The sequence below is a fragment of the Mastomys coucha genome, unplaced genomic scaffold (genome assembly GCF_008632895.1).
Source record: "Mastomys coucha isolate ucsf_1 unplaced genomic scaffold, UCSF_Mcou_1 pScaffold11, whole genome shotgun sequence".
Taxonomy (NCBI): domain Eukaryota; kingdom Metazoa; phylum Chordata; class Mammalia; order Rodentia; family Muridae; genus Mastomys; species Mastomys coucha.
Window position 1 is genome coordinate 4,568,378 of NW_022196893.1, and position 16,000 is coordinate 4,584,377.

A 16,000-nucleotide genomic window follows, 5' to 3' on the forward strand; every position below is an offset into this window, starting at 1 on the left:
AACCCAAACCAACCCAACCCAAACCAACCCAACCCAACCCAAACCAAACCAAGAACAACGAACAAATCAAGCACTGCTGTATGTGTCTGTAATCCTAGCAATATGATTATCCTATAATGAATATTTAAAAAAGAAATGGAATTTAGTACTTAACTTAGTCCAAGACTGTGTAAAGACTAGATTCATACTATTATTTCCATCAACTGAGGACCACAGACAATGTCCCATTAAGTTGAAATGGAGTTGGGAGACTTCTATTGCTGCTGTCATAGGGTTTTTGCTCCCTTGGTGGTTATTATTATTATTGTTGTTGTTGTTGTTAATATTATTATTATTATTATTATAATTTGTGGCAATGTGGTGACACTGGTAGGAACAGGTATGTGTCACCAATCTTGCCAAACCTGACACACTTATGGTTTGGTGTATACTCCTTGATCATGATAAATGACTCTGTAGCTGGCTTATGCATCTACTCCTCTGATCATTACTTAAGTATACTTCTTGCATATATATATATATATATATATATATATATATATATATGTGCAAGGATCTATCTATCTATCTATCTATATCCTTACTCTGCAACAGTGTCAGCAGGCAGCAGCCCCATACAGCTTGTGCTTGTGAGCACCAACGCTTACTTTCATCAAGGCCCTGTTTGCACAGCCCTGAAAATGCCCAACAGATCTGTAATGGAAAAGAAGTGCTCTTTGGTAGCAGGGTGATTGAACTGACAGCTTTTCGTATGTGTATGTGTGAACATTTTGGCAGCACCAATTAAAAAACAATATTGACACACATTTGTTTAAGCAACTCATCTTTCAGGGATCTATCCTAAGGAAGTCCTAAATGAGAGACACTGTGAACCCAAGGGGGGGCGGGTGTCTTGAGAAGCAGATGACCATCTTAGAGCGCCCCCTGTAGGTTGGATTGTTTGTCATTTCCTAGTCTTATACTTCCATCCCTGAGATGAGGATTGCTCTCATCAGATGGCAGAACCTGATAAAAGCTTGCTTGTCCTGGCTGGGCCCTGTTCTTGCTCTTGGTCTGTTCCCTGCTTTTTAGGATACAGAACAGATGCCAGGTTGATCCTAGAGTATTGTGATTCCTGGGAAGCCTTTAGGTTACCCAGAAGCAGCAGAGCAGGCTCTCCCCGCCCCCCCTCTCTGTGTGTGTGTGTGTGTGGCAGGGGTCCTGTCTTCTTACCCAGTCCCTTCTACCTGCTCACTCTGCTCACTGTGATGATTACCGGAGCCTCTTGTCTGCAATGTGAATGTCAAAACTCTGAAAACGAAACATTTTCCTCTCATAGCTCTGCAGTCTCCTTTGTGTGTGGCTCAATCTGGCCCAAGCTGATGTGGCATGGATTGCAGAACTTGTGCATACCTGTCTCTGCCGCACGGGCAGTGTCAGTGTTTCTGTCTGTGCATGCACTCTACACTCTGTTCAGAGCATCCAGGGACTATAAGGCAGGTACCATATCACTTAGAAAAATCAGAATATTTGAAACTTTGAAGCCTATCTATTCCCAATTGATATATATTGTATTATATATATTATATATGTGCAATGTTATATAACACATATATGTATACAACTCCTATTTGCATATGTAACATGTATATATAACATATATGTATATAACATATATGTGTATATAACATATATACAACACACACACAGACACACACACACAGACACACATGGCCTGCAGAGATGGCTTAGTGGTTAAGAGCACTGGCTGCCCTTCTAGAGGAACTGAGCTTAGTTGCCAGCACTCACATGGTGGTTCACAACCATGTGGAACTCCAGTTCCAGGAGATCCATTGCCCCTTTCTGCAGGCACTGCACACACATGGCACACAGACATACATGAGGACAGAACACCCATACACAACTTGAGGGAGTCAGCTCTTTCTTTCGTGTGGGTCCTGAGATTAAACTCAGGTCGTTAGGGTGGTGTAAGTACCTTTACTAATGGATCTTTGTTACTATTTAAAACATATGGGTGTAGTTAACGTACAGAAAAGTTCACAGCACAGAGTGCAAGAGACTTGAGCACACACTAGAACTGCGAGCTCCATGTACCTTCTAGTTCCTGGAATCTGCACAGAACTCCCGAGACTCCACACCCGCACGACCCTTTCTGATTATAAATTAGTGTCGACTTTTCTGGAATTACCTGTATTTAGAATCCTTCAATGTATGCTTTTTTCACTGAGTATTTCTGAGATCCATCTAACCTGCTGCCTGAATCAAACTTCATTTTATTTTTTTGATTTGGAATTTGGTTGTTTTTGATTGGTTTGTGTTTGGGAGGCTTCCCCTTGTCTGGCTTCCTAAGGTGGACATCAGGTTGTGGGTTCAGATCTCTAACTGGAGACATTGCTCTGCCAGCCCTACATGCCTCCAGTTTGAGGCTAGAGAGCAAGGATGGCTGCTGTGTACTTTTTGCAGGGGTCCACAGAGTCCACAGAGCAACTCCACAGGATTCCATAGGGTTACAGAACTCCATTGGATTCCTCCAGGTAGAACTGGGCATTTTCTTTGCTGGAAGCAAATCTCAGGAAGACCCCCAACAAGCCAGCTGTTGTCCTGAATAGACAGACCAGACCTCGCCTGGTCTTAGTCACTGCAGCTGACTGGTGCCTTAGGATGAAGTGTGATCCTGTCACCCCTTCCCAGGTTTGGAGGTGGATTTCAGATCTGCTTTCTTGTGTCCATTGGCTATGCAGCTAATGAATAAATCCGTTACTCTTGCAAGCATGTCGTTCAGTGACTGGACTGTTTGTTGTGCAGCTGGAAAAATGGGCTTTGGTTGGAACGGGAAGATTCCACATTGCCATTCTCAAGGACTACTGAGACTTTCTGCTTCTTCTTGTTTCAGTTCTGACAATCTGTGTTTTGCAGGGAATCCATTAATACCAAGAGTGTTTATGTGGTTGTTAATTATTCTGTGTTGAAAGAGACATTTTCCCCTCTTAATTAGTATGGTGATCTTTTGTGATGAACTCGCTTTCCTTTCTTTGTATTTGCTATGTACACCAGGCTGGTCTCGTAGTTAGGGCACTTCTCCTGCCTCTGCATTAGTGCATTTTTCCTTCTTTCTATTTATTTTGGGTTTAGTTCGTTCTCCCTCGGTAGCTTCTGACAATGAAGTTTTATATCCTTACTAATATAAAAAAAGCTTTTTGTACCTCAGGATGTTCGAATATGTTTTCACTAACACCCACTTAAAATATTTTTCTCGTTTTCCTTCAGATGTCTTTAGTCCCTAACATTTTACTGAGAAGGGACTTGTTTAATTTCCAAGCATTTGGAATGTTTTCAGATATATTTTTAACACTGACCTCTAATTTAACTTTTGGTCATAGAAGTCTTCTGTTTGGTTTTAGTCCTTTTAAATTTATTGGATGTTGACACATAGCCAGTGTGTAGCGGAGAGGGGCAAGTCCTATTCACCGTGGTGAGGGATGTGGCTATTGATGTCTCTGGTCCTCCAGTCCTCAGTGACGGATTTCTTGCCATTCTGTTTCATCTCTCCAACCCACTCCTGCTTCTCTGCCTGCTGCCTGCCCCAGTGCTGACAGCCAACACTGAGCAGGGACCCTTAGGTTCCACACTGGACTAGACCTTCATAACCACCTCTCAACCCATTTCACAGATGAGCAAACTAAGCAACAGAGAGGCAAAGGAAGTCAGTCCAGGCCACAGTTATAAGCAGTTGACCTTGGACCAGAAACCAGTACAAGCCTCTCACTTGGGAGAGGGCCTGAGATGGGCCTGCCATGAGACTGCTACTTGGGTTCTCACATATTCAGTCCACCCAAGCCTGTCTCCCTTCTTCCCAGGTCTTAACTCTGGACCCTGTGTCTTTTCTAGTCCACCAAGTTGAGTGGCATGAACTTGCCTGTGTTGAGCATCTACTTTGCGCCAAGTATCTAGAGACCAAGATCAAATTCTGGCTCCCCCCCACCCCTGTGACCTCCATCAAGCCACCTCCTACCCCTATGCTGTGTGCTTATCTGTAAGTGAAGACTCTCCGTCTACCTTTCTGCCATTCCTGCTTCCCCTTCTTCCCTCCAGTCCTTCTCCATATCTCTCCACCTTTCCTGTTTCCCTCTTCCTTAAAGGCCACAACGGGGCTCCGGAGTAAGCTGGCTGTCTCTCACTTGCTGATACCCCTCAGAAATTCTGGGGTGATGGGCTCCCTCTGTACCTGGGAAAGCAGGTCTTTCCAGTTCTGTCTGTCTTCTTTCTTGAGCAGCTCCTCTGTGGGAAAAGAAGGTAGGCCACAGGCCAGGTCTTGCACATCCTCCAGACCCCATCTGTTCCTGCCCGGTGGGATCCACAGGGACATGGTAGGATAGTCCAGTAGGAAGAACATGAGTTGGAATGGGGGTCAGGGTCTAGAGAGCTGGGCTAGAATCCTACTACTGTCTGCACACTGTGTCCAGGCACAGTTTGCCTTCTCTGGACCTTGTTTCCCACTGGTAAGTGGAGGGGGTCCTTTGAAGCATGGCTTTTTGGGGTATGCTGTGGTCCCTTGAAAGTATGGAAAAGGGACACTTGGTGGGGCTGAAGGCCTTTTAGGAAGATTAGGAACTTTTCCATATAGGGATGCCTTGCTTTGGGGATCCCTCTGGAAGGGCCCCCATCCAGCCTGTCAATTTGGAAAAGTGGGAGAGGCTGAGCTAAGCCAGATCCTGGCTGGTCTCAGGCTTGAGCACAAACTTTCCAGCATATCTTTGGAGCCCCCCTTCTTCTTCTTCTTCCTGCCTGACCTTGTTGGCTACTGACCTGCAGCTCCCAAGGCCTGACTAGATGTGGTTCATACTGCCTGCCTCCTATCAGAAACCCTCTATAGTGGCCTTCTGGCTAGCCCGCCCTGTCATAGCCAGCACCTTCTCAATTGGGCATTTTAAAGGCTAGCACATGCATTTGAAAAAAAGTAATAAATGAAGTGAATGAAAGAAGCAGGCAGAAAGCCCAGGGTCTGAGGTAAGGTAACTTCGGTGAGCCTGGCCATTAAAGCTACTTTGAACTGGGATTTTCATCTACCTTGTGTGTCTAAGAGAGAGTAAGGTGACAGCCAGTATAGGGAGGTGTCAGGGCAGAGTGACAATCTCATCTCACAGGTCTGTGCCAACTCCTGGACCACCAACAACGTGACTCTATAAGACAGTGGTACAGAGATCCGTTCTCCTTCCATGGGAAGGTAGAATGGCCAGGGCTACTGAGGGCTTGTGAGGCATGGAGCTCAGAGCTGCTGAGAGAGCTGGTTGAACTGTGGGGGCTTAGGGCTTCAGCATGCATGCCCCATGTGTAACTCTAGCCATGGGTAGAGAGTGGTCCATCCCAAAGGCCCTTCATACTCTCCTCTTATTGCCTGTCTCTTGTTCCATCCTATGGCGGCACGTACCTTCAGAGATCAGGATGCCCATCACATACAACAGGCTGCGGTGTGGGAAGACACCCGTCAGGAGCTCCGTCTCCAAGTGCTTAGCCACTGCTGGCCATGAATGCCGACAGAGGGCCAGTAACATACTGCTGGCTGCATCTTGATATATATCATCCAGTTCCTGGGCAGGGGAAGAAGGGTGGTGGTCAGGGGTGGGGTGGGGACAGATGGAACAGGGCAAGAATGGCATGTACCAAGCCAGGCAATGCCACGTGTACAGCTTTTACCGAGCCATCTTTTGGATAGGATACAGGCTAAGGGAACCTGAGATGGGCTGCCTCCTGATGCTGGGCTTTCTAGAGTCCAGAGCACAAGTGCTGTCTTTGCTCTGTCCCAGCCTGGAGCTCCAATCCCTCTTGCTCCAGTCAAATCCATGTTCATTTGTAAGCCCATTCCTGAGCCTACTTTCAGGACACCCACTCATAGGGCCTCTGGCTAACATCACCTTTCCCCTGGAGCCCAGGCAGCTCAGGACATCAATCACCTCCCTGCCCCCACCCCCAGTTCTTTGTCACCATGAGTTTTGAGCAGAGGCCACATTTCCACCATAAGACCTCAACCTGGACAGCCAGTATTTTGTAAAGCTCCGCAGCAGTGGACTCTGGACTGCCAAAGCAGCTCGCGGTCTGCCTGCATGAGGGTTATCCCCAGGCAGCTAGGAGCCCGGTGTCTACAGCTCGGCTGGGTGCCACACAATGCTCTTCTCAGCAAGTGTGCTATGTTTTGCCAAACCTGCTCCCACCCACTCAGGGTGCTGTTGGGTGGGGTTGGAGAGAGGTGGATTCAGCAGGGTACAGCCGCCTGCTCAATAGTTTTATGGTTTGGCAGCATCAGTAGAGGGTAGATGTCTGAGGCCCCTCCCCCCTCCTGCTCTCCCCGTGATGCAGGAAATTGTCCTATGAAATCCATATAGCACTTACAGCCTATTATAGGCACGGTTGTTAGGGCCTCTCATTAACACACTGGATTGAATCTGAATTTGCAATTAAAAACAAACAAACAACCCCCCCCCAAAACCCTCTAAACCATCACAGAAGTCCCTCATCTAAAACTATATTTAGGAGATTAAAAAGAGGGAGCAACAGTAGTCATGTTCTGAAAGCCAGGAACTGAAGGACAAGGGAACTGAAAACCTAAGGCTATGCCAGCAGCAGGGAACACTGAGATCTGGGCCCCCTCACTCAGCACCATCCCCTGCATCTAGAGGGACCAGTGGTCTCAGCTCCTTAACCTTTGGAACTCTGGTGGCAGTGAAGGGGCTGGAGGACAAGCCACACTGGGCAGAACTCTGGACATTACAGGGAGGAAACCACACAACCTGCTACCCAGTACAACCCAGAAACAACTGACTGGAGAAAGCGAGAGGCTGGACAGAGACAAACACATCAGGTAAAACTCTTTAAGGGCGAGGGAGTCCACTCAGTTGATACAGTACTGACTGTGGAAAGTACAAGGACCCGGAATTCAACTCACTAAAACAAGCAAGGCATGGGGATGCATGTTTGTGATCCTCCTGCTGGGGAGGCAGGGGAGGCAGGGGAGGGTGGGTCCCCAGGATTGGCTGGCCAGCCTTTCATAATCAATGAGCTCCATGTCCCAGTGAAGGACAATGTCTGAAGAAACAGTGTCCTCCCGAGGAATGTCACCTGAGGCCTCCATGTGCAAGGGTGCACATGTGCACACACACATGGCCACCACAAACATGTACTCATGCTAAACAAAAAGTGAAAGCTGATTGATGTCAACCGGGACAAGAAGGGGAGGTGACCTCCCTGGATGCTACAAGCTGTGTGTGCTGTGAGAACATATGCCTTTTGTTTTTATCCATGGTTCCTTGCTCACAGTCCCCTCTTCACACACGGTAGAGCACAAAATCTAGAATTATCTGTAGCTATGATGAACACTATGACCAAAGCCCTTAAGGGTTTATGTCACCTTGTAGGTTACAACCCGCTCGTAGGAAAACCAAAGCAGGAGCTCAAGGCAGGAGCTTGAAGCAGAAACTAGAAGCATACTGCTTATCGGCTCTCTCCTTAATAAGTCTGCTACCTTATTTATCGAGCCCAGGCCTAGCTGCCTAGGACAGCTAGGCCCTCCTCCATCAATGAGCAGTCGTGAAAATGCCCCACAGACAAGCACGAAGCCCAGACTGATAGAAGCAGCTCCTCAGCTGAGGTTCCCTCTTCCCAGGTTTGTCAGGTTAACAGCAGGGATGAACCATCATCACATTCCCCAAGGCAGGCTTGCAGAAACCAACTTTCTCTGCCTGTTTGCCTTGGAGCAGGTCAGAGACCTTCAGAACTGCCCTGTCCCATGGTAGCACTTCCTTATTCCAGGGAGATCCTGCCCTGTGGCCTGGAGGGAGGAACGTTGCTCACAGGGACAGGAAGTGCCTGAGCAGACAGACCTTGATTGCTCCTCCAGCCAGGTCATTTACAGGAATTAGAGTCTGCATGGAAACCAGAAAGGTCAGGGTTCACAGATTCCTTGACAGCTCAACCCAGAGAAGTTTCTGGAAACTGGGAGTACCTGAAGAGGGCAGGGATGCGCCTTTCCTTCCCCACACATCCTTCTAAAGCACATTTTCATCTGTATGCTTTGTAGTTTCTCTTGTAACAAATGAATATGCTCGAGAGAGTCTCTTCCCCTGAGTTCCCTTAGCTGCTTGAGATAATTAAGTGAAGACGGGGCGGTGGTTGTGGGCATCCTGGTCTGTGGTTGTTGGTCAGGGGAATGGGTATGACAGCTAATGCGGTGACAGTGTCTAAAGGGGGCAGGCAGCCTGGGGACTGAGCCCTGAGATGGAGAAGCCACCAACAGGTAGAGTGTGTAGAGCCTCCTTGGTTTGAGGGATGCCCTGCTGGTGCCTAGAGTCTCAGAGCTGCTGGATGTTGGAGCCGCCCACACAGCTCCAAGGTCACGGGCTCCTGCAGCACCTGAGGTGGGAAAGCGGAGACCAGAGAGAGGCTGGTTTCCCTAACACCCAGACGGGGAAATGAAAGAGGACCGCTCTGTGAACAAAATTGAGATCTCTTGAAAATTAGACTTCTGAAGAGGTGGTGACACGTTAGAATCTGCCAGTGTGTGACTGTGAATGAGAAGTGTCACAGTAATGGGGGGTGGTGGTGGATTTTTATTCCAAAGAGTTAGAGAGAGGAGCAGCAGGATTCTTGAAAGAGGTGACAGAGAAAGACAAGCTGTGCAGGGAACAGAAATAAAACTAAGCTCCAGCCCTGGCTCCCCCACACCCCTAGACTGGGGTGCGATGGGGTGAGGGCAAAGCTTCATTTACATGTGTTATAAAATTTGAGGAAAAAGAGGGGTGTTGGAGGCTGGCGAGAAGGCTCAACAGTTAAGACACATACTGCTCTTGCAGAGGACCCAAGTTTGGTTCCCAGCATTCATGTTGGGCAGCTCACAGTCACGGTAACTGTAGCTTTAGGGATCCAACACCATTTTCTGGCCTCTTTGGGTGCATGTACGTGAGTACACACACACACACACACACACACACACGCACACGCACACGCACACGCACACGCACACGCACACACACACGCATGCACGCATGCATGTACACACACACACATGCACGCACACATATACACACACATCAAAAAAATGAAAACAAATCCTTATAAATTCTTAGTATGCCTATGTGGACAGCGTGTGGGCACATGTGCCTAGCTATACATGTCGGAGTCAGAGGACAGTTTTGTGGAGCTGGCTTTCTATTTCACCTCTGTGCAGGTTCCAGGAATACAGCCAGATCTCTAGGTTTGCATCAAGCCAGCTCAGCAGCCCAGGCTTGTTTAGTTTATTTTACTTGTAAAAAAAACCCTTGTATTTTCCACCCCATCTTTGTCTAATATTATTTGCAAATTGTTCTTTTCTGTTCAGATTTTCATCTCTTGCTCTCTCCTTCTTCCTCACCCTCTTCACTCTTTTCTGTCTTTTATTTGAGCCCCCTTCTTCCTTTTCCCCTTTCCTGCCCCCTTATTTCATTTTATTTATATGAGTACACTGAAGCTGTCTTCATACACACCAGAAGAGGGCATCAGATCTCATTTACAGATGGTTGTGAGCCACCATGTGGTTGCTGGGAATTGAACTCAGGAAGAGCAGTCAGTGTTCTTATCTGCAGAGCCATCTCTGCAGCCCTATTTCATTTATTATTATTATTATTATTATTATTATTATTATTATTATTATTATTATTATTATTATATACATACTTTATTGCTTACCTTAACCACTGTACCTTGACAGATAACTCTATCTACAGCATTTTTTGCCATTTTCTTTTCTGCAGTTATTGGTGGCATAGCAGTTAGTGTTAATTGAGTTTAATTATGTTTCGTTATCTGCTTTGGTTTGGTGTTGTTGCTGTTATAGTAGCTTGTTTTCTCATCTCTGAGTGGTGCTTGGGAATTAACCCTCAAAGAGAAAGGCTAGGAAGACTCCAGAATAAAGTTGGAAGAAGCAAATACCCCAATAGATGAGCAAACCACACAGCTCAGGAACACAAGAAACACAAAAAAGCAAGGCAGTGTCTCTCCTGCAAAAGATCATGACTCTTCAGCTACTAAATCAAAGATATGAAGAGGGTTCATATGCCAATGTGCTAATAAAAAGATACAAAGTAACAGTAAAGTGGATTGAAACAAGCAGATAAAGAAGTAGAAAGACATCCACAAAACCTGGGCGGGAAGAGCCAGCAACACCGAGGAGTTCAATAAGAAAACTGAATGTCTGAAAACAACTAACAGAACAACAGTCGAACAGAAATCCTGGAAAGGAAACTCTTAGCTTATCAAACAGAGAACGCCGGAAACAAAGAACCACCAATATGAAAGGCCAAGTAAGATACAAAATTAGGAATTTAACATGAGGTTGAAGAAATTTTTTTCCTCTTTGAGACAGAGTTTCTCTGTATAGCAGAGAAACTGTATAACATGGAATTTACTCTGTAGACCAGGTTGGCCTTGAACTCACAAAGATTTGGTAGCCTCTGCCTCCCAGTGCTGGGATTAAAGGCATGTGATATTGAAGGGAACTTATATTCAGAGACCAATAAAAGAACAAATAAGCAAGGCTATAAGTTATGGGAACTCTGAGGGATAACGACAAAGTCAATGAGAACCAATGGGTAGGAAAAGGGGCTAGAATACAAACACAAGGCCCAGGAAAACCTACTCAGGGAGAAATACAGTGGAAAACCACCCCCCAAAAGAGGGGAGAGAGAGGGCACCTGAGAACAAGAGTAATTTAGAACCCCAAATGCCCAGGGAAGAATCACTCAGTGCTATTATAGTTAAAAAGCCAGGACTACAGAAACAAAGACACAGGGCTGAATATTCAAGAAGAAAATGTCAGCTCAAAGCCCAGCTGATCGGGCTGGTGAGATGGCTCAGCGGGGAAGAACACCGACTGCTCTTTGGAAGGTCATGTTCAAGTCCCAGCAACCACATGGTGGCTCACAACCACCACCGTAATGAGATGTGATGCCCTCTTCTGGTGCGTCTGAAGACAGCTACGGTGTACTTACATATAATAAATAAATAAGTCTTAAAAAAAAAAAAAAGCCCAGCTGATCTGACTGACATCATTCTCAGGACAGAAGCTTCAAATCCTCCTTGAGTGCAGAGAGGAAAGAGCTGACAATCCAGATGCCATATTCATCAACCTTCCCTTAAAAATTAATAGAGAAATAAAAACTACAGAGAAATGGAGAAAGAGAGCTACAGAGTTTTCTTAAAAACAAATTCCACTGATAGTTTATAGGACAAGTCAATATGTACATGAAAACCTGAAATAAATTCATTGTACCTTATCAGATCATAATAGAACATACATATCGAAAATAAATATCAAGAGAAACTACAGAAACTATACAAACATACATTGGCTAAATGGTACACTCTAGAGGTGAGTTGCTGAAGAAATTAAAAAAGATTCCTAAAAATCAAATGAAAATGAAAGCATAGCCTCCCAGAATACAACAAAGGTGGTTCTAAAATGGAAGTTCATGGTCAAGTGCTTACATTAAAACAACAACAACAACAACAACAACAACAACAACAACAACAATAATCTCCCCCCTCCTCCTCCTCCTCCTCCTCCTCCTCCTCCTCCTCCTCCAACACCACTGCAACCATCAGAAAGAGAAATAACTCAAATAAAAAGCTCAACGAAGTATCTCAAGCTCTTAGAGAACAAGAGTAAACTACTAGATGAGATGGAATTGATGAGGAGGAAGGGAGTGACAAGGGGACTTAAAGACAACGGAAAGATGCTGTGACTTGGTGAGCTGGTTTTCTGGAAAGACACACAGTATTACAAACTCTTTGAAGGGGGCACCCAGAATGTTAATCCCTCAGTGTTGTTCCTTCAGGGGAAAGCATGGAAAACTTTGATGTCAGCCCAGCGGTCTGGGGTAGGTATGCTTTCTAGCCTGGTGACCTTTGCACAATCTGGGTGGCAGGGAGCTTTCTGCCACCAGGCCCTTCTCCAGACCCATCTCATCAGCTTGCATTTGTTAGTTAATCTATAGACCCCGTCTTTACGGAAGATGTGGAGGTACTTTAACAAAGAGCTTCAATGTAGTCAGATTTGATTTGGATTTAGCTTACTTTGTTCCTCAAAGAGATTTAGGTAAGCTTTATTGTATATTTGGGATTTAGTTGATTATCACACACACAAAAATTTTTTTTTAAAGATTGTGCTGTGTTTTAATAACCCTAAAATAAACCATGTGGGGGTCAGATTCCTGAGGTTTGAATGAAGGCCAGATATTGAGTCCTGTTGAGCTGAGCTGTCTTCTTGCCCTCCATGGCTCATTACTCAATTGCTATGAAGGTTGCAGAGACACCTGCAACTCTTAGCAAAGTTAACCAAAAGAGAGAAAAAACAATTCAAAAGTTAGAGATGAAGTGGGGGCAGGGGAACACTATAACCGACACCAATGAAAGTCAGAGGGTCATTAGGGACTACTTTAGCAGACATGGATAAAATCCCAGGAACACATGACCTGACCAAATTAAATCAAGTGGCCAGAAACAACCTGGCAGATGTAGAATGAACAGTGCAGATGAGACAGCCTAACAAAGGAATCCCAGATCTTGGTAGGCCTTTAAAGGATTAACATCAGGACTCCTTACATTGTATCATTCCATGGAGTGGGAGAATATCAACCTCATTCTACAAAGCCCATAGTATCCTGATGTCCAAGTTGGTTACCTTTCACATTGCTGTGCCACAGAATCTGATAAAGATAATTCAGTGGAAGCTTAGCTCAGTTTCAGTTTCAGAGGGGATTGTCCCTCATGGTGGAAAAAGCATGACAGATCTTGTAGGTGAATTCCTAACATCTTGCTATGCTAGAAAGCAGAGAGAACTTGAGATAGTGTAGGTCAAGTCTATAATTTTCAAGGCCTGCTTTCCAGTGACCTCCCATTCTATAACAAAGCCTTACTAGATTACAAGTGTTCAAACATATGAACCTGTGAGGGACACTTCACACTGAAACCAAAACAATACCTACATCATATGAAGGCATGAACACACTCTCTCTCTCTCTCTCACACACACACACACACACACACACACACACACACACACACAGAGAGAGAGAGAGAGAGAGAGAGAGAGAGAGAGAGAGAGAGACAGAGAGAGAGAGAGAGAGACAGAGACAGAGAGAGACAGAGACAGAGATAGAGACATAAAGTTCTTAAATGAACATCTTTCAATAAAATACTATCAGACTCTTTCTACCTCTATCTACCCCTAGGAGGGACGGAGGATCCACAGCCCTCTCTGCCCCTTCCCCGCAAGCGGAGAGCTTGCCTCCAGGGAGTGCTCCAACCCAGGGACTCAGGTGAGATCTCCATTTTCTCTCCAGTGACTTTCTAAGGCGGGTCCAGCCTGGAGGCATAGGCCTCAGAAGTGGCAGGGCAGCCAGGGCACAGGATCATTTCTACCTCCCTCTTCACCTAGGAGGGACTGCGGATCCATTGCCCCCTCTGCCCCTTCCCCGCAAGCAGAGATCTTGCCTTCAGGGAGTGCTCCAACCCAGGACTCAGGAGGGACAGCAAATCCACAGCCCTCTGCACACGGGTCTTACCAGAGGAGAGCTGATCTCCCAGAAGTGCTGACACAGGCTTACAGACCCACAGGAGGAACAAGCTCCAGCCAGAGACAACAAGAACATCTAACACCAGAGATCAACAGATTGGCGAAAGGCAAACATAAGAATCTTACCAACAGAACCCAAGATTACTTGCTTCATCAGAACCTAGTACTCCCACCACAGCAAGTCCCAAAACACCAGAAAAGCAAGATTTGAATCTAAAATCATATCTCACGATGGTGATAGAGGAATTTAAGAAGGCATGAATAACTCCCTTAAAGAAATACAGGAGAACACAAGTAAACAGGTTCAAACCCTTAGAGAGAAAAAAATCCCTTAAAAAATTACAGGAGAACATGAGTAAACAAGTAGAAGCCCTTAAAGAGGAAACACAAAAATCCCTTAAAGAATTACAGGAAAGCACAACCAAACAGGTGAAGGAATTGAACAAAACCATCCAGGACCTAAAAATGGAAGTAGAAACAGTTAAGAAATCACAAAGAGAGACAACTCTGGAGATAGAAATCCTAGGAAAGAAATCAGGAACCATAGATGCAAGCATCACCAACAGAATACAAGAGATAAAACAGAGAATCTCAGGGGCAGAAGATACCATAGAAAATATTGACACAACAGTCAAAGAAAACACAAAATGCAAAAAGCTCCTAACCCAAAACATCCAGAAAATCCAGGATGCAATGAGAAGACAAAACCTAAGGATAATAGGTATAGAAGAGAGTGAAGATTCCCAATGTAATGGGCCAGTAAATATCTTCAACAAAATTATAGAAGAAAACTTCCATAACCTAAGGAAAGAGATGTCCATGAACATACACGAAGCCTATAGAACTCCAAATAGACTGGACCAGAAAAGGAATTCCTCCAGCCACATAATAGTCAAAACACCAAATGCACAAAACAAAGAAAGAATATTAAAAGCAGTGAGGGAAAAAAGTCAAGTAACATATAAAGGCAGACCTATCAGAATTATACCAGACTTCTTGCCAGAGACTATGAAATCCATAAGATCCTGGGTTGATGTCAGACAGACCTTAAGAGAACACAAATGCCAGCCCAGGCTAGCATTTATACCCAGCAAAATTCTCAATTACCATAGATGGAGAAACCAAAGTATTCCATGACAAATCCAAATTTACACAATATATTTCCACAAATCCAGCCTTTCACAGGGTAATAAATGGAAAACTTCAATATAAGGAGGGAAACTACATCCTAGAAAAAGCAAAAAAGTAATTTTCCAACAAAATTGAATAAATGAACAGAATTCTAACTCTAACAACAAAAATAACAGGAGGCAACAACTACCTTTCCTTAATATCTATTAATATCAATGGACTCAATTTCCCAATAAAAAGACATAGACTATCAGACTGGGTAGTAAACAGAACCCAACATTTTGTTGCATACAGGAAACCAACCTCAGTGTCAAAGACAGACACTACCTCAGAATAAAAGGCTGGAAAACAATTTTCCAAGCCAATGGTCCCAAGGAAAAAGCTGGAGTAGCCATTCTAATATCAAATAAAAACGACTTTCACCCTAAAGTGATCAAAAAAGATAAGGAGGGACACTTCATATTCATCAAGGGTAAGAGCTACCAAGATGAACTGTCAATTCTAAATCTCTATGCTCCAAATGCAAGGGCATCTATATTCATAAAAGAAACTTTACTAAAGCTCAAAGCACACATTGCACCACACACAATAATAGTGGGAGATTTCAACACCCTACTCTCTGCAATGGACAGATCATGGAAACAGAAACTAAACAAAGACACAGTGAGAATAACAGAAGTTATGAAACAGATGGTTTTAACAGATATCTATAGAACTTTTTTATCCTAAAACAAAAAGATATACCTTATGGTATATCTTCTCAGCACCTCATGGTACCTTCTCCAAAACTGACCATATAATTTGTCACAAATCAGGCCTCAACAGATACAAGAACATTGAAATAATTCCTTGCATCCTATTAGATCACCATGGACTAAGGCTGCTCCTTAATAACAACATAAACAATAGAATGTCCATACACACATGGAAGCTTAACAGCACTCTACTCAATGATAACTTGGTCAAGGAAGAAATAAAGAAAGAAATTAAAGACTTTCTAGAGTTTAATGAAAATGAAGCCACAACATACCCAAACTTATGGGACAAAATGAGAGCACTCCTAAGAGGGAAACTAATAGCTTTAAGTGCCTCTAAAAAGAAACTGGAGAGAGCATACACCAGCAATTTGACAGCACATCTAAAAGCTCTAGAACAAAAAGAAGCAAATTAACCCAAGAGGAGTTGAAGGCAGGAAATAATTAAACTCAGGGCTGAAATCAACCAAACAGAAACAAAAAGAACTATACAAAGAATCAAGCAAACCAGGAG

At 44.5% G+C, this 16,000-nt stretch overlaps 1 protein-coding gene across 7 annotated transcripts in view; it reads right to left on the bottom strand.

Moving 5' to 3' along the window:
* LOC116073759 (maestro heat-like repeat family member 5) overlaps nucleotides 1-16,000 on the bottom strand; it is an 81,829-nt gene that overhangs the window by 36,076 nt on the left and 29,753 nt on the right. For all 7 annotated transcript variants that reach the window (XM_031345839.1, XM_031345845.1, XM_031345855.1 and 4 more), the window contains exons 5-6: nucleotides 5,429-5,588; nucleotides 4,226-4,278 (exon numbers count right to left, since the gene is read on the bottom strand). In XM_031345839.1, the coding sequence (XP_031201699.1) occupies nucleotides 4,226-4,278; nucleotides 5,429-5,588 (213 nt within the window). The remainder of the gene's footprint in view (nucleotides 1-4,225; nucleotides 4,279-5,428; nucleotides 5,589-16,000) is intronic.